This window comes from Parambassis ranga, chromosome 12 (genome assembly GCF_900634625.1).
Source record: "Parambassis ranga chromosome 12, fParRan2.1, whole genome shotgun sequence".
Taxonomy (NCBI): domain Eukaryota; kingdom Metazoa; phylum Chordata; class Actinopteri; family Ambassidae; genus Parambassis; species Parambassis ranga.
Window position 1 is genome coordinate 5710879 of NC_041032.1, and position 19898 is coordinate 5730776.

At 42.7% G+C, this 19898-nt stretch overlaps 2 protein-coding genes across 2 annotated transcripts in view; both read right to left on the minus strand.

Moving 5' to 3' along the window:
* Positions 1-12859, minus strand: part of ror2 (receptor tyrosine kinase-like orphan receptor 2) — a 30950-nt gene extending 18091 nt beyond the window's left edge. Inside the window, exon 1 of the mRNA XM_028418470.1 lies at positions 12558-12859. Within this exon, the coding sequence (XP_028274271.1) occupies positions 12558-12621 (64 nt within the window). The 5' untranslated portion in view covers positions 12622-12859. The remainder of the gene's footprint in view (positions 1-12557) is intronic.
* An 879-nt stretch (positions 12860-13738) lies between these two features.
* Positions 13739-19539, minus strand: sptlc1 (serine palmitoyltransferase, long chain base subunit 1). Its single transcript, XM_028417821.1, has 15 exons — positions 19462-19539; positions 18550-18657; positions 18365-18459; positions 17956-18049; positions 17797-17869; positions 17483-17615; positions 17267-17396; positions 16903-16992; positions 16435-16542; positions 16239-16334; positions 15688-15784; positions 15508-15562; positions 14783-14900; positions 14594-14667; positions 13739-14392 (listed from the first exon to the last, which is right to left on the minus strand). Exons 1-15 carry the CDS (start codon positions 19513-19515, stop codon positions 14299-14301), a joined length of 1419 nt encoding a protein of 472 aa, XP_028273622.1. The 5' UTR covers positions 19516-19539; the 3' UTR covers positions 13739-14298.
* Between the last annotated feature and the right edge of the window lie 359 nt (positions 19540-19898).

Sequence of the window (19898 nt, forward strand, 5' to 3'; positions counted from 1 at the left end):
TATGGTATCACCTCTATTCAATACCAATAATGAATATGTGAAATATGTGCTGAGAAACCATTTTGGTTACCAAACCAACAGGTTTGTGAGGAAAATATGTAAAAAAAAAAACAACAGGAAACAACGTGAGATTAGTGTTTAATCAAATCGAATATGACTTTGGGGTTGGATGCATGACTGAGTCATCACCACAGATCTCTCTGCCAAACATCCCAGATTGGACACATAGAGCACAATAATTTTGTTAAGCAGGAAAAGACAGATTTACACACAACACAGGAAGAAATCAATAACCCAAATCTGAACTGTTGTTGTTAAAAGGAAGCCAGCACAGACATATTTAACCATCCAGAAATTCAATTTGCTTTGATGCTGAGTTTTATACAGTTTTATATGGTAATTATAATAATTAAGCCTCTACAATAACTCCTGTTGTACAACCCTCTCCTTCTCTTCCTGCTCTGAAAGCCTCGCACAGCCCACCGCATTCTGTCTGGTAATCTGCCACTTGACCTGCTGCAGTTCAGACTGCATATACATCGCTGCAGTGTCAGTGTATCTGGAGCTGCACACATTATCTCCCAGTCTAAATGAGTCAAGTCCTGGTCAACCACCCTCTTCCAGATATCCAATTCAGACCACACTGTGTGCCTCCTCTGTCTCCCTCAGTCTGATCAGCCTCTCAGTTTTCTGTCATGGGAGTTATTCAGGACCTCCTCAGTTTCAGAGTTAAGTGCAGTCTTAGAAAGAAAGCCCACACTGAGCTGTTCTATCAGTGAGATCACTGTATATAGATGCTTCTCAAAATGTTCCTTACAGGTATAACTCTGTTTGGGATTTCAGTATGAAATATTTAATGTTGAGCTGTTTTGAAAGCATTTGCATAAAGGCATTAAACTAATATCCCACCAAAACCCAGAGCCCCGCTGCTTCAGGAGGATCACTGTAGGATGAGTGGACAGCGATAGGAAACAAATACGCTTTTGATATGATTATGATGTTTGTGAATAAGGTTGCAAAATAGTAAATAGTTTTTTAATCAACAAATCAGTAAAAAATAAATAATATGTGCATTTATGGTACAATTCAAACAGAATCAAAGAATTGTTTGTCACTCTTTCTCTACCCATTTGTTCCCAAGCAGCATCTGAGAAATGAAGTTCACACTGCGGCGTTAAATACTGCAGTGCCTCAAATGGCCACTTGAGGCTGGCTCCAAATGTGAGTCAATTTGCTTAAATCTCCATGTTAAGTGGTCTGGAGGTCTGGCAAGTTGAACGGGTCTATTTCATTATAGGATTAATACTGCAGCCAAAAGCTGAAGAAAAAAATGCATTACTATTAATCATGCTCCTAAAATACTGTTTAATCTGTTCTTTCCTTCCTGATAGAATCCAGAATCTGACATTAAGTGTGCAGAGTGGGCTGGGCTGGTTGGAGCACTAATGGCAGATGTAGGACGAGCAGAAGAAAGAGACGGTGAACTGCCCTTCCATAAACTAAATGACAGGCTAATTTTGTGGAGAAGCCATTTACGCACCACCACATGCAACGTCCTGTTTGCTGGACCGCGCTGCCTGGGAGCCAAATCAAAAGCCAAATCAGACAAGGAAAAAATGAGAGCGGAAATCCTAAATTATTACTCTCCCAAGCCAGTTAGGAGTGGGCTGGAAAGTCTGAATGTAACGTGTTGGAATGTGTTATTGGTATTTCAACAAATCACTTCACTCTGTCCACAGCACACACCTTCCCCTCAGTGTGAGAGGAGACACTCAGATTATGACCCTCCTCGTAAAAGTTAAAGGTCAGAGTATCTGATGGAAGCACCTCAGAGGAAAAGAGCCACAACGGGCCCCGAAGCAACATACCAGGCAACCACACTTGTGTATTCATCAATTTAATTATTCACTATGACATACAGCAGACTGACTCATTTGTACATTTGTAAAGGACCATGAGGCTCAGAGGGGATGAAACCCTGATGCTTGATCAATACTTCCACTGCTGTCACACTCAAGTCCGACCATTTCAAATTTACAGAGTGGCCCTTTAAAAACCGGTCTGTCACGTCAGACCTGCCTCACAACAGCAAGGACTACCGAAAACAATAAAAGCTAGTTTCTGAAACACTCCAACTTACACTGTTTGTACGAGCTCAAACTAATTCAGCTAAACAAATAATGCATCAACGTGTGATGTAGAAAGCTAAAGAACACGTCGGCCAATCCGATCACAGGAATCATATAAACAAGCAAAAGAAGGTGATTTTATTATTTCAGCAGTTTTCACCTTATGCTGCTGGATTCCATCATTTTAGGCAGAATTCACTGGAAAACTTTCAACTTTTTACTTCTAGTAAAAGACAAACTAATGCTATGCTATAAAGTGATGCTTTATAGATGCACTAATTTTCCTAGAAAATAATAAAACAAATGTTGATGATGACTCATCTTGCACTGATCAGCAAATATTCAGCGTCCTTCCTTCTCCCCATCATCGTGGCCGTTTTGGTCATTTAACAGCTCAAAGCTTTTACAAGCGACAAATAAATATTTAATTATAGATTTTTTTTATTATCAGTGTTTTTCTATTTGATAAGATAACTTTTACACAATAAAGTGTGCAAAAATGTTTATTCATGATACTGCAGGACTCAGTTCCAAACAGAAAAAACACAGTGGTAATGTCCCTCTCATTCACAAACTACGTCCAGATGTGATTACTTTTGTCAAACAGGCTCCATCACTCCTATCATCCAGGCATAAACATGCATGTAAAACAAGTTTATATTCTTTCTGACATAATAAACTGTATCATGGCACTTTCTAGATTGTCAGATGGTATCGCTTGCCTGCGATGGAATTTCCCCTTTCTGCTTCTGATGCTATCTTCTCACCCTGCCAGCCCTCATCGCCGAGCTGGCTTACGCAGGGGTAACTCCATCCCCATGACTGAGTTAAAACAACAATAGCCATCTCATAAAAAAGCAAGAACTTCCCTTCAAATGTTTGACCATTTGGAGGCTCAAAGACAAGACAATACATGAGGCCTGAGGAGGTCACGATGGGGGGTGGCGGGTGGTGGCGGGGGGTGAGCTGAGTCATTTGCATTTTATTGGCTCTCTGATAAGAGGCTGCATACCAGTGAAGGTCTGTGGAAAACCAGGGTCAGCTGTGAAAAAGAAGGCTTTTCAGATGCATGTAAAACAAAGCTCTGCTGCCAATTGTTTACCTTTCTCCAAGTCATTCTTTCCTTCATGCAAACAGTTTGAGGGAAAGGCAGGAATGTGACGCTGAGAGGTACCAGCAGATTGAGCTGTGAACAAGACTCTGCTCCCAGTTTTTTTCAGTCAAGTCCTCCTCTTTGGCTCATGTCTCTGAACTATGATTAACAAAGCATCTGCTGGAGGAGGTGGAACGGGCTATTACTTTGACAAGCCTGCCCTTAACATATTTCCACAGACCCAGACTGTAAAGACCAGAGCAAACCTGAGAGCTTTCACCACACATTACTCTCAGATTTACTTCAACAGACTTATGTCATCAAAACCACATTTGACCTGTTGAGCTTTTTGATTATACTAATGCAAAATGACAACAATTGATATTAGTCAAATTCAATAATTGGCCATTAAACATGAAGCACTAATGGAAGAATCAATGCTGATGCTGGAGAGCTGCAAAAGTCGAAACGTCTGCCTACATTACCCATAATTCAACAATTTAATTGACTGTATTACGTCACTGGTCAGAAAATCATCAGCTACTAACAAATGTGTATCATCTCAGGGTTTTAGGGTTGGATCCACATCTCTAGACTGTAGTAAAGCCGCTCTGATTCCCAGAAAATGCTATTCAGGACAGCCCTGTTTAGTTTGTACTGTTATATCGCCTGCACCTGGTTATTTCATTTCCATGCACCCATTAGCCAGTTTATCCGGTACAGAGGGTGACAGAGGTCTGGAGCCTATTACAGCTGGCACTGTGTGAGAGGCAGTGTATACCTTGGAATGGACAAAATAGCAATTTCATTTACTCAACTTACTTATTCCAAGTACTGTTATGTATCCTACTCATAATTTCTCACTATTTCTGCACACACGTCTCACATATTCAGGCCATTGATCATTTTTAATCATATTTTCTTGGCATCAGAAATATGTTTGAGGCCAGGTTCACATTTTTCTGAAGATACAGATTCTATTCTATGAATTTTCTCAGGAAGGTTTGACAGTGAATCAGTGTAAACTGAAGCAGCAGAGTAAATGAACGGCAGCATATCTACTGTGTCGTATGAGGTCAGGATTTGAAACCGAAGTTTTTTCCTTTGTGGTATTAATACTTCAGCTCAAGGAAATGATTCGAGTATTTTTCCGCTGATGAGCGGGAGCTGACGAAGCTTTCTGGATGCGCCGGTATTTTCTCCACAACCAAGCAAATCCAGCAGCTCACCAAGCAGCACATATTATCATATGGTAGTACAATAACAAAGGATACAGTCTGTGGGCGCCACACTTTCAGCTCTTTAAACTGAAAGCTGCATCACTGTCAGGCTCAACACGCAGCTGTTTTCAGTGAATAACGGAGGATCCGAGACAGAAAGAACAGAGCTGCATGTGTTGGACGTAACCCTGTCTCTATTAATTAAGTTACAGTGGAATGTGTGAGGGATCCAAAATCAAACATACATGGATGCAAAAAAAGTCTTTTTGGAATACAGTTACACAGGTAGAGAAGTATGCACCATAAAACACGAGAACACATCCTGGGACACTTTAACAGGATAATTACCAACAGACTCGACAACACTGCCCGTGGCTCCAAATATCTTCTAATCCAAACAGACGATGGCCAGGCTCATGCTGGAATCCAGCGAGATTAAAAACATCCACAATCTCTGCTTCTTAGACATGTTTTTCCAGCAAAGTGTTCTTGATTAATAAGTGTTGTGACAATGTTTTAAATACACAAACTAAGACACAAAAGGCCTGGCCTCCTCATAAGTGCCTCAGCACACCTCTGACCTCTGAGTGTATATAGAAAGGGGTGGGGCCCCACCATCACTTAACAGACTATACAGTTTATGTAGCACAGCCAACTTCCTAAATGAACTGATAAAACACAGTGAGGGGAGTGTGATCTATGGTGTGCCTCACTGCATCTCCTCACATCACTGCAGTCTATAAATTCACTAAAATGATCTTCTTCGGGGACACTAGTGGGAAACCCACCCCACACAGGTCGTAACAAATGTTCCTTTTAGTTAAAGGCTCTTCCTGAAAGCGACAGGAGTGATAACTCTGTCCAGCTCCTCCACAGCATCAGCCGGTAAAGTCTATTAGGTGCTGTTTTCTCCCAACCCTGGACGATGCTTAGGAAGCGGACAGAAACCTACGTCCATGTCAGGCTAACAGGCTGTTGTCCAGCCGCAATACTGTTGACCACGCCGTGGTCCGGTCATTCCAAGGTTACAGCGTATATGTTGTTAATTGCTGCTACAGATTCAAGAGTATTTGGGACATAAGTTCCTGAACTCATCACCTCATCAGACATGTGGTGTAAGTCACACCTCTTTTATACTTCTGCTTTCACTCTGACAACATAGTCAGTACTGTCAGTCCTCTGGGTAATGATCTACTCTACGCACACACAGGCTCAATAAGACGCTACGCAGACTTTGTCCTGAGGATCTGGGAGGATAAAGTCTGTTTAACGTCTGTCTGATTCAGACACACACACACAGCTCCTGCAGGTGATGTATGATAAGCTCAAGGCTGCAGTGCATGTGTGAAAACGTACTGATGGGAGACCTCCACCCTCGCTATCCTCACTTCCTCTTCAGTCTTTCCAGGTTTCTCAGAGTTATCTTATCGGCACTGGCAGAGAGGACTGTGTCCCAAACAACACATCTTCTCTCCTGTCTCCTGAAACACCACACAGCACATGGGGACAGTGCAGATCCAGAGTCAGGGTGAGAGGTCAAACTCGACGTCAGAAGGAATCTCAAACTACATATTGTGGCTCTGTAGACTGTAAATGGTCAAATTAGCTGTGATTGCAACCACATACACTGTTTCAGTGATGCTAAGGAAACCATCGACTGCTTCCTGAATATAGATTACACTTTTCTCTCCCCACACACCAGAACAGGCAGTCATTTTTGGGAGTTTTGGGGGATCATATGACAGACTTTCCTGAGCTCACCCAACGTGTCAGTTGGCCACATCCTAATTAAAGCAGACATATCCTCATCTCCAACCTGACATCATCCACTGACCTCAGGGCTCTGTCCTTGGAAAGAACTGTTTGTTCCTGGATGGTTCAAAACATGTGGCACATCAGGCTAGAAAATCAGCTTATAAAACCATCACAACCTAAAAACACTTTAAACAAAGAAAAGCTTAAACCTCGATTTCTCAACTTTATATTGTGCATGAAAAAGCTCTCTGCACCGCCTCTGATGTGTAATATTTGTCCTGTTTACACTCCACAATAAACAGAAGGTTGCAGCAACACAATGAAGCACTAGAGGACCATAACACATGTGCCTTTCCTCCTACAAACCACTGCTGTGCCTTCTCCTCAGTTCCTCCTTCGCCACCACAGTAATAAGCAGCATATGCCAACACTATGCCTCTAAGATTTCTCATCAAAAAACAAAGTAAATCTGTTTATATTGACACACAATGTTTCAAAATGCAGTCCATAAAGCTGTAACACTGGTTCCTTTACATTAAAACAACTGATCTCTAAGTAAACAGGAAGTCTCAGCAACACACTACTTGTGTTACTGAGCCCTGTCCATGGGGACGTCTTGTTGTAATTAGTCCCAGTTCTAGGATTATAATTAGTACCAGACCTAGAATGTACAGCAGTATGCTACCTGACAGTCAGCTCGCTCTGTGCATCACGAATCACAGGATGGACTTAAACATCTCTTCAGTGTTACGTTCTGTTTACAGCTGTTTATTGGTGCCAGACACTTTAGATTCCTTCTCCTGCTGAGACAATATATTGCTGGTGAGAATATTATTATAAATAAGTGAATATCTGTGGCAGAACTGAAGAAGCCACTTGGGGGAGTGGCGAAACGTCTTCAAAAAACAATCCTTGAGTCCAGTTGCCTCGATTTAAACTCTTGGAAATAAATAAGTGAATGCACTTCTATGTCCATGTCTCTGTTTTAGGTACCACGTCAGTGTCTATTTTCATGCATCTTAGTGTACACAGAATGAGGGATTGTGGGAATTCTGCCAGCGGTGATTACACAAAATATAAGTCAAATGTTGATTTGTTACAAAAGTCAACTTGGACCAGAACTGGGAGGACTGCAGCACGCAACAAAGAAAAAAACAACACAGACCAAAGAGAAGCACAAACAACAGCAACAGCCTACCACCGGAGCTGAGGCAATTATGTTTGTTTATGCTGTTTTCTTAAGATCACAAGTCGAGTCAGACCATTTCTTTTACTTCAGTTTTGTTTCCTGCATTAGTTTGCTTCAAATGAATTATTCTATGCAAGTGTTGCCAAACCACGATTGAAGTAAAATGTTTCTACATGTGCTGAAGGGCCATTAGATAAGGGAGTGGAAAGTGTGTTGCAATTGGTTATCGACACATAATATGATCTCCAGAGGGTTGGTATCCAGTTCAAGACCCACATCCCTTGGATCATCCGCTCTGTAGGGCTACAGGTTGGACAGTTTTTAAGACACTGATTAAAGTCTTCATAACCCCCCCCCCCCCCTTACAGCTCTTTACCTCCCTCCACTCCAAATGTGTCACTCGCACTACTTAGCAGACAAGACGCCCTGTGTCTGACACCAGATAATAAGCACATGTTTAACTTGTGTTTGACCCATTCATAGATGTCTGCCATGGGTCAATCCCTCCTTGTTACTGTTCATACACTCCGTAGCTCCCTTCACATTAAAAATGTCTGTTGCAGTGTTTATACTGGAGAATGAGGGGGGGTGGAAGCACACACCGCTGCCTGCACACACGAGGAAGGAAGCTTCAGACCCTTCACATAGTGGATTTCACTTTACAGCTGTTTCACTTGGAATACAGATGTTGGCAAGATCTTTCTGTGCCACGGGGCATCACTTATTACCATGCCGAAATCACAGCCCAGCCGTATTTGGTTTGGTGTGGCCAATTTAAACTGACCGCCAATGCTATAATTTACCAAATGAAGGAGTTGTAGTTTTTCAGTTTGTCATCACTCGTTTGAATCCAGGCTACACGTGGAAATGTAAAAACAAACAGGCCATCTGTCTGCAGTCCTATCAGTATGTTATGGTGCAGCTTTGTGTGTATCGACAATAGCAGCCTGCAGCCCTTCCTCACACAGCTTCACACTCCTGTGAGTGCTTGTCACCAGCCAGCAATTAGGTGCAACATAGAACAAAGCCGCCACTGTTGCAGTCAGGATGACTAGGCACCAGCACTGATGGAAGAATGTCACAATACTGAAACGGTAACGTGCCACAGGTAGGACGAATTCACGACTCAGCCTTTTAAATGATTCAATCAGAGAAGATGGATCCGAATACTACACTATCCTGAGACTCACACAAAGCATCTCCCCGGGCTTTGAGCTGTGTGCTTGGCTCTGAACCACCCATGGTCTGAACCAATCGGCACCATGTGCGGAAGTACTGGCAGTTATGGGTGTGATGGGCAGGTATAATGTGATACATCTATAGTCTCTTCCTCACAATAGTTTGCTCTCATGTAGTCCCATCCTCACCAGAAGGATGTAAAGAAAGGTCTGGACGGGACTTGTCGCCATGGTAGCCAAAGATGGTGGAGAAACGCTGCCTCATGGTGTGCTTATTTTAACCCCCTCTTAACCTAACCAAGCAGTTTAAATGATTAAAACCAACAAACGACATTTTTTTGTATTTATTGGTAAATATATTATGTTAATCCCCTGGTGTCCCTGGCAGAGGACCACCGTTTAGCCGTTGCTCCAATTCAAGATTTCACAGCTAGCATAAAATCTAAAGCTGCATGCTGTAACACTGAGGGAAAACCCAGGCCGAGCACTTCATTTTTCCATAAGCTCCAAATTAATGACTGACCTCTGGCTAACTCCTCTGGTGTGTCCACTGCTGCTATGCATTGCCTCACTTCACAGCTCGACGGGGGAAGGGGGAAACACGGATGGGAGGTAAACCAGGGTGTTACAGAGTAAATGGTGGAAGCAGTAAAACTTTGAGGGGAAACTTGCAGTATGTGTGACATGCAACGGTTAATCATGTCTGCTTGTGTTTGCCAGGCACATCAGTGCCTTTGCCTAAGGCTAAATAACAAAGCCATTAGTTCATAGAGTACATCAAACCACTGACAGGCCCCGCCCTAGAGTAGCACAAGTATTTATTAAACTATGTCTAATTTGATTGGTGGGACACATGATTACAACATCATTAATAGTTTGTTTCCCCTAACTCTGAATGAGTCTGCACGTTAATCATCCTCACCTGCTGTTTTACGTCTGCTCTTCGAAACGACTTCAGGAAAAGAGTTGCAAAGAATGGCTGGATGGAGCTTATTATTAAAGGTAAACTACAGCCTTTACAACCTGTTATAATAACACTGCACTGCACTAAAGATGAGGTCTCTGAATGCAGCTAGAGAATAGGTCCAACAAACATGAGCAGACAGGTTATAAACAAGCTGCAAGCCACTTAAAACCAAAAGCGACAGTACATGGTATTAATCACACATTATTGCAATCAGTGGTAAGGTAATAACGTTTTTTTGTAATCCATTAAAATCCATTACCCATGCTAACCAAGTACATGATGCCAGCATGGGTCCCTTATGAGCATGAAGTGATGTAGACGTTGTTTGAAGCTTCTCTCTAAACTCTTAGAGAAACTCTTATCTTGGGAGTAACATGAAGACAAAGCAAAAATCGCAGTTCCCCTAATGGCCACTTGATGCTGGCTCCAAAGGTGAGTCAATCCCCATAGACCACCATGTTAAAATGTCCAAGTCTACAATATCTTTAAACACCTCAACTCTTTCAGCTAAGGCTTAAATTAAGGGAATTAAGGTGTCACCCATTTACCCTTAGCTCCACCCACAGCCCTACACTCGGCCCATTTTTGAATTAGCCAGGTTGAGTCAGGTGCTGCCAACATGGCAACAGCTGGAGCCTCCAAAACCGCTCTTGAAGAAAGTTATAAGCGATTACACAAACAGCTTGTCCACTTTATTTACAACCTGTCCTTGTCTTCTCCTCTTTGTTTAATCATAATTCACTCGACTCTTGGGAAAAGATAAAAGCGGAGTGCCTTAAAAAGGCTTCTGTCCTCCCTTAACATTAGACAAGGAGCAACAAAGCAAACTCCTGAGTTGTTTTCCTCCCCTGCACCCTGTCACCACCGCCTCTATCGCAGAAGATGGGGACAGATTTATGGCCGGGGTACTCTTGAAACAAATCAGTTTTAACATCTGTCTGAACATGATTGAAGGTAAGAGTGTTTATGGCTGTTCTAAAAGGCGTCTGAGGGCAGCATGAGAAGCCTTCCGTCATAAAGAAGCTGCAGTGTTTACACAGGGACCAGTGCACACACACTCTGCCCCTGTGGGCATTCAGAATCAGACATCTTATTCAGGTGAAGTTCTTGTATGTCTGCCTGTGATTAAACAACTTTTCTTTGATAAAAGCAGCTGGGATGGATTTCAGGCTTTTGTGAAAGCGATCACAGCAATGATAGAGCACTTCCTAAACATGGCCACAGCAAAAGAAGGCCCTTTGGCCCCACTTCCAGTGCTAGCAGCAGCTCTGCCTTTCTAATCCAACCCCGACATGGTGACTCACATCTCTGTGGGTACTCATTAGTGACGAGCTTCCACTTCATTCACAGCAGCAGCAGCGATCGCTGCTATTTCTGGTCATTCGGTGCTCTCACATCATTTCACGTTATTAACCTGTTTAAACTGCCCTCACATAAATTCTGACCGTCCTCTGATTTCTGTTCTTTTCACAGCCAAATATGACAGATCCATTCTCTGTTTAAGTCTTTCAATATAATCAGACTCACCGTGGTGTGAAAATGTTTGCAGTTCTTGTAAATACATTAGTTGTACTGGAATTCTGTCTGTTTCAGCTCATGAAGTGTGCATGGGAATGATGATGATGATGGGAATGATGACATCATCTTGGTGTCTCTTGGTAGATTTTCCACCTTCCAGCAAACCATTTGTTTCTGTTCTTTTTGCTACACGTTGGTTTCTGAGGTTAAGTGAGTGGAAACTTTTTTTAAATCTAACCTGAGTTACGATTATGACACCGTTCATTAAATAAACCTAACCCAGCAGTTTTATCCAGTGACTGAAATAGGCAGCACAACAAAGTTTAAGTTATTACAAAGCTTAAGTGCAGCTCCTCTTAAACAACATACTCCAGTCTCCTGGATGAGTCCTGTACAGCCCGGCCCAATAAATGCATTTACCAGGGACAAGCTGAGTCTGAGAATGTGTTGCACTCACAGTAGAAAGTGTTGGGATGTAGTGGCATAAAGAGTAAAGAGCTACAAAACAAGAGTGCAGCATCTTTATGTATGTAAAGCCAAATGATTTGCTTTCTGATACTTTGATTGGCTCGTCAAACTGCTGTCTAATACCAGAGCAGCCTGTTAGCACAGGAAGCTTGTTAAGCAGGTCCAAACATCAACAACCCATAGAGGTTAGTCAGCTTTAGCACAACAGATTCAGAACAAACAGATGTGTGCAGGCTGCATTTGCTCTGCTATATGGTTGAAATCATTTTGCAAGATGTTGCGTTCAGGGACTTTCTCAAGTTTTTTTTTTTAAAGTTTTTCCACTGACGTATAAATAGGTAAACAAGGTCACGTGATCATCGTGTCTGTAAGATGATAACTCTTCTTTCATACTCAGTATGAAGAAATGTAAAGAAGCAGGGGTGAGGAGGAGGGAGGGAGGCAATAGGTGCCCCCCACCTCCCCCCTGGTGCCCCCCTTCTCTTCATACCAAATGGTAAGAAGTCCTGAGCGGAGCGCAGGCTGAAAACAGGAAATCTGCGCGGCCCTCACCCCCCGCAGGGGGAGTAAATGAATTAGCATGACTGACAAAGACGCGAGATCACCTCAAGCTATGCATTCAATTAACATGACAACGACACAGTGGCCCTTTGAGTCTGACACAGGCACCTTTTCTATGAAGACTAGGAACACATGTCAACAAGCTGAAAGAAGACAAAGAGGGTTTAAATGGTCACCCCCCCCCCCCCAACACCGCACCCCCACTCCACAGAGACTCCACTTAAAACCAGGGAAAAGCTTTTTTTTCAGCAACAAACACAAACAAATAAATCAATGCACAGAAGTTGGAGAGGTCTGCTCAGAAACGACTTCTTCTGCAGATGAAACTTTCCAAAGCTGCATGTGCTGAGTATAGATGAAGCACAGGAGTCCTCCTCACACTGCACCTCTAACACACACTATAACCACTGTTATTGTTGAGTGATCGCGCCGTGCATCACTTCTCAGCTCAACAAGTGTGTAATATGAAAGAAACTCACCGTCACATCTCAGATTCGGAGACAAGAAAAGCATCCAGAGCAGAGTCCACAGGAAGGTGGCCATAGCGTCCGACTGCACTCACACAAACACTGAATATCAAAATAAGGTTTAAAAGCTTTATCTCGCTTTAAGACTTTCTTCTTGTGAACTTTTTTTCCTTCTTCTTGTGCTTTAATTCAGCAGCCGGACCCGGACAGAAAGCGCATTTTCCGGGAGTCAGACATGAAGGTGCGGGACAGATGCGGGTTCAGAGAAGAAAACAAAGGCGCGTTCATCCCGTGCGTGCAGTCCGCGGCTGGTCGAGGACTGGCCTCTGTGCTGGAGCTGCGGAGGAGAGGAGCGAGCCTGGAAAGTCTGTCCGAGCGCACGCGAGCGCGCGCACACACACACTCGCGCGCACGGGAGTAGGCGCGAATTCGCAGAGAGCGCCATCTAGAGGCGGGACCGCAAAACCCTGCATCAAATATCAGGAGGTGAAAAAAAAAACCCACACACTCCCCACTGCAGGGTGTCTGTCGAGATTCCTTCTTCTGCAACATTAGTGAGCAAAACAAAGGTATCCCACCAACAGAGGCACCATTTATGGGATCTGTGACAAAGATTTAAACTAATATAATGTGAAGGTGATAATATTAAACTGTCATTTACAGGGAGCAGATTCATGGGTTAAAAAAAGGGTTAAAGGAGGAGGAGACTGACAGAACTTCTCAGGTGATTTGACTCAGATCTGATAGTTTCAGGTCTGTATGGACACACAAACCTGATCATCAATCCTTATTTCTGAAGCAGAATCACTTCAGGATGTGGTCCTTAATCTGTTTAGGCAAATCTAATACAGGTAAAACATCAGAATTGATGTGAATGTGTCCAGACTGACCTGGTGAGACTGTGTAGCTGAGGTTCTGGATGGGCCTGAGTGGCGTTGATGCTGCAGATCTTGACTGATGTGAGCCACAGGTTTGTGGAAGACGTCAACACAAAACTTTATTGGGAAATGATTCTTTCAGGTGAGCCACTTCCAGACACACAAACACAGGGGAACAGACAAGAAACACAGTAACTGGACATTCAACAGATTTTTACACAATGATCTGTGTACACTTTTTGGTGGTCCTGTGAAAACCTGAAATATCGTAGAGATAAAAACTTCTATTATTAAAACAAACACACAATAGCACTGTTTGGGTCAGATATAAGTATTTTTATTAAAAGCAAAGTGGTCAGAAATGCATTGACCTCAAACAAAAGAAAAGTTGACTTAAAAAGAAACAGAAAAAAATAACGTATTTGTAAAAATCAGTGTGTTGGTGGTAAAACAATCAGAGGCATATATAAACAAACATTGTGCACAGTTCGTGTACGAGTAAACCGCAGACATATTAAATAAAACATCTTCTCTTTGGTCAGTACATAAAAAGCAACAAGTCATTTGGTCTGTGGAAATCCAGGTTTTCTTCATCATTAGTGCTCGGAGGCCATTTTTACTGGCAGCAAGGAAGACCAGCGCTGACACATTCATAATAACCACACACAGCACGTGTAGTAAGAACACATGATGAATGGGAACAGAGGAAAAGCATTAGGAGAAGCCGGGAGATTTATTAGCAGAGATCCTCGGCACACGTTCAGTGCTCACAGTTTGTGCTGGGAGTGTTCCCCTCACAGTGATGTCCTACCAGTTAGCTCCGGCCGACTGTCCCAGCCACGTCTGGTTACTGTCAGCAGGGAAATGCGACGCTGTCATTTGATGAGCAATGAAGCTGCTTCTCTGATGCAAGACACGGCCTTCTGGATGTTGTCTTCCGTGTGCTCGACGGTGACTACCACTCTGATGCTGAGGACACACAGCAGGACAGTGTCAAGACCAGTGTCAGCTACAGAGAGACTTCATTTGACTCCTTTAAACCAGCCTTTACGAAGATAAATCATTTAACAGCTGTGGTTTCTAAAGTGTACAAGCCAAAGGAACCTGCATTTGACAGGGACTATTTTCAGCTGTGTAATGAAGTGCAGTTGAGATAAAAAAAAATCTGACCTGGGTGGGGGGAGGAAGCGCTCCTCTTTCTCCAAGTATCGAGCGAGGGTCACAGCCACATGTCTTTCCAAACACTGACACAGAAATCACAGAAGCATGATGTGATACTCATCAACAACAACAACAACAACAGCAACAACAGGGCTCTAAAAGGTTAAATATAATGTTGGTGGAACAGTGAGGACTTACATAATCTACAATGGAGCGGAGCAGCTGCATGTCCGAGTCTCTAGAGCCGGAGCTTCTCTCCAGCTGTAAGTGTAGAGCGGGGGCAAGTGGTACTCCAGCTATCTTCAGACCTGGAGTTCTGTCGCCAATGATAATCAGGCAAGGATGAAGTACTCAACTTTATCCAAATGAACGTCTCTCAAAACACAACACAGTGCGACAGAATTCGGGGGAGGTGGCCATTGCAAAGAAGGATCCTGTGACCAGCTACCATCAGTCTGTCTGAGGGTCAATTACCCCTCTTTAACCCCACAGGTTAAAATACTGTGACTCCTATCATCTAGTTCTTTTTGTTTTAACACGTCTAAACAACAGACTGTAGATTCTTGGAGCTGCACCAGTATGTACTGTGATCTGGTCAGGAACAGAGCTGAAGTGGATGACAGTGTAGAGGAAGAGACTCCTTTCCAAACTCAAGCCAAATAAAAGCCACATTGTTCCATCAAATTATACGAGGGTTTCCTAGTACTTGTAAATGTCTTTTTAAGCAAACACACAGTATTCCGTGGAGCCACTTTTCTCAGTGCTCATCTCGAGTGAATAAGTACTAGTCTGTTTACAGCAAGGCCACATTCAGAGCCCCCCCTACAACAGACAAATCTAAACCTTTATAGAAGCTAAACAGAGCTGTTTATTAAAAGCCACTGTGTTGACCTAATAACAGAAAATGTGATAGCCTAACTTACCCCTGTAGAGCCTTGTACACACGCTTGCACTTTTCTCTCAGGACACTAAAAATATCTGCAGAAGAGAGGATATATGGATGAGAGAACACTTCTAGATACCTTAAGACCTATTCACAGTTGAGGCTGATATGTTCCTCCTGAACAGGAATGGTGCACAGAGGACCAAACCGGATGGCGTACCTGGATCCTCTTCCATGATGTTGAGAGCCTCGATGGCAGCAGCAGCCAGCATGGGGGGCAGGGAGGCAGAGAAACAGTAACCCTGTCCCGACAGACGCTGCAGAACACACAAAACACCTTTTTCAACAGTGGTGTCTGACACCCAATACACGAGTGAGGCGAGCGGTCAGGAACAAGTTGTTAACAGTTGTTAGGAAGTATAGCTGTGTCTTTACTGTCTGCTGGAAACGGTTCACACCTCATTAAATCTGTTTTTGGGTTATTTTTCAAAAGGCTCCTCACCACTCCTTCTATAAACCTACTTTACTGTTGTACCATGTTTGAAAACATAAAAGGAAAGTATGAGTAGCTCACATAACATAATGTGCAATAACCAAAGAAGCCCATGTGATCTTTTTGGGGAAAAATGAGCAGGAGCACATTAGGCTTTCTGTATGTCACCAAGTTCTACTGAGAAAGACTGCTTTACATTAAACCTTTCAGCAATTTACTGCTAATTAAAAAAGACACAGTATCACAGTGTATTTGTACAATAGAACAGTTGTTGTCACCTGGTGGTCGATGACAAATGAGCGTCCGCAGCAGAAGCCTCCAATTGAGGCGACAGCGTTCTCCATGTTAGCACTGATTAAGTCGATGTCGTCTATCTGTAACGGAGCAAGAGCGGTGCCATGTTGTCATTCCAGACACTAGGTCATATACATAACACACATACCGTTAGTATAGAGTATGTGTGTGTGGACTCACATTGACTCCAAAGTGTTCTGTGACTCCTCGGCCGTGTTCTCCCAACACTCCAAATGACATGCTCTCCTCCAGAAAGATCCGAACCTTGTATTTGTACTTCAGCTTTACCTGGGGATTCAAAAAAGTCAACATATGGACAAAGCACAGACATATAAAAAATATGGTAGCTTGAGACACATCTATATTATTCTTGTGTTTCTAGCCTTTCTTCATCAACCAAAAATACACTTAGATTGGCAGCTCCTTATAATCATCATGAACACAGGAAGACACCTCAGACACTCTGTCAAAGGAAGAAGAGGATGTGTAGCTTCACAGATGATTGTTAAGGTTAGCATCCAGTGCTTTCTTTTATCTACAAGGAGACCATTCGCAGTCTGTCCTGTGGATGATTTAGGAATAATACACTGCAGCACCGTGGTGCCATGTCCAGTTTATGAATCAAGGACGTTATAGTTTTTGACTTACGAGTTCAGGGAGGGGACAAATGTCTGCAGTGTTGATGTACAGTCCCTCCGCTACGATGAACTTCCGGGTCACTCGAGCTTTACGAGGATTCTACGGCAGAAACAAAACATGCAAACATATAGGACAAACATAAAATAATGTACAGTACAGATTATTAATTCATAACATCAAAAAGTCATGCAAGACTATAAAAATACAAATAATCTTACTTGCTGGAGAGATGCACACTAATGTCAGTGCTATCACTGTTCTCTTACATTGTCAAGTTCCTGCTTACCAGCTTATCAAAATTGTAAACCAGCACTGTGAGAACTATGATTGGGTCTTCACAGCACATTGCGACCCCTCACTTCCTTGTACTAACCTTCTGGTCCTCCAGCTCCTGCTCCTTCAGCAGCCTCTCCAGATCCTCCATGTCGTTATGCTTGAAGTATTTGATGAAGCTGCGCGACGCCTGAAGACCTTTCTGGATGGAGAAGCAGGCTGCTTCATCCCTAACCACAAAACACAGATTTATTAAAGCGTCCTTCTAAATACAGCTGCAGGATACACGGCGTGTGTTGATGGAGACTGCACTCACACAAAGATGATGTCCCCTCTCTTGGAGTATGCAGGAATTGCACTTGCGATGGTTGCAAAGCCATACGAATAGATGATGGCCTCTTCCGTCTTCATAAAATTAGCAAGCCGACTCTCCAGCTCCAGGTGAACATCTTGAGGAAAAACAAGGCAGTACTTAGCACATATTACTGTGAATGATCCATTAAACAAGCACAAAAGCATTACACTGTTAGTTCTGTTGACAATTTATCCTGTAAATATATTTCCGTCTCCTGTATGTGGACATCAAATGGTGGATTGTTAACCGAAGATGAAAGCTGATCTTTCACCTACCAAATGTTCCATAGAAACCTCTTGGACCACATGTGCCAACACCATATTTCTTTAGTGATGCCAGAGCCTTTTGCTGCAACAAGGAACATAAAACATTAATCACAGTTCAAATCAATCAATAATTTCATCAAAAGTACTGCTTATATAATAAATACTGACCTTAACCCTCTCATTGTGCAGGAGTCCCAGGAAGTTAAATGATGCAAAGTTGACACACTCCTTTCCATTGATTATGATTTTATGGCTGGGAGGTCTGTAATGGAAAAGTGTGCTTTTAGATGAGTTAACACGCTGTAACCCTGTAGACCCCGGCATACAAACAACATTCTGTAACTAGCTCCTGATGGACATTTTACTTTGTCTGTCAATCAGTGTAACCAATAAGGCACAAGCAGCAACCACTACAGAATCTGAATCAATTCCCCTAATGGCCATTTGAGATTGACTCCAGTGTCTGCTGTCTCAGATCACAAACTTCCTGCTTAATCGTTGCGTCTTTGTTCAAGATAACTAATATTTTCACATTATACTGTATTTAAACCAATGAGTCTTTACTGGTGTGTTTTACCCTGTGACAACGTCGTAGTTGAGGGAGGGATGGTCTTTAGAAATGGGAGGAACGAGTGGTTCTGGCTGCCATTCCTCGATCAGGTCCTCCTTCTCCTGTAATGTGGAACCAGCTGTTTGGTCACACAAACGTACTGAGAAAACACTCGAAGCTGTTTGCTTTTGACTGCACTGCGCTCAGTTTACCTTCTCTGTCAGTTTATAGGTCTCATGGAGTTTGTAGGTCTTAGAGAATAAAAGTCTGATGATCCACAGGATGAGGATCCCCTCAAGAATCAGGTGATATGCAGGAGCCTGAGGAAATGGATGAATCAGTAAATTCATTGATTTGCAATACGTGGCCAAATTCTTCACTCCTGTAATCAGGGCTGTCCTTTGGTAATCAAACCACAAACAACGTGATATAACAATAACATAAGGTCTTAACATGGGCTGAATGTCAGGACATCACTATGACAGTCTCAATATTGTTACATGAATGGAAGTCTTAAGGGGAAAGACAAGAGACAATAGAAAAATGTAATCATTCTGTCCTATGGTCAGAGAAATCAGCCACTATCATTCTAAAAACTAAAAGAAGATCTCAGCATTTTTCAAAACACCCAGTAAAGGGCCGATAAAGAGGCTTGACTCCTTTCTAACAGGAAATTGTACATGGTACAACTGTATTTTGTATTTTGTCCTTTTCGACTCAGAGTCGACAGTCACAACCATTCAGAGGCAGAGCTGGCGAATAGCACTGTACACACTCAACTTTACTACTAACTTGGCCTTTAACGTCGGAACTCGTGGAATTAATCACTCTACCGCATTGTTTTACTTTTGTAACTCGCCACAATGGACAGAATTATCCCACTTCCGTGTTTCTTCACTTCTTCATCCTGACTGGTCATTAGGTGAGCAGACCGCCGGCGATTGGCTGCAAATCTCTATCAAACACCTTACCCAGGCCACGGATACTTCGTGACTGAGAAGTTTACAATTAGAGACTACGAACTAATTTAAAACCACCGACGTGTAGCTGTACACACGGAGAACCTACTGGTTAACACGACGAAATAATTCTATCCGTCGGAGCCGAGGAGGAGATAAACGTACCTCGTAAAATGCCTGCACCATTTCTACCAACACCCACTGCTGTCCTGACGCCATGTTTCATTTCCTCCTACAACGTCATCAGCGATGCTGCATTGAAGTTACACAGGGAAAATAGTAAACCGGAGCTTCCGTCCACAAAACAACATCCAACCCCCAAAATACCTCAAATTAAATCAATACAATAAAATACAAGCAACCTTAACACTCTTTCAAAAATTATTATTAATCTGTGAGATTAACATTTTGATAGTTGAATGGCTGAAATCGGTCAATGTATGCTGAAGATACGCTGCGCCAAAAAACGTACAGAAGAATAAGAAAAAGAAGAAAGTGGGTGAATAGTTTGATTGCCTAGCAACGGCAATCAAACTATTAAAATCATCTACAGAGAGAATTGAATTTGAACCTACCAACAATAAAATATGTTTGATTAGGGT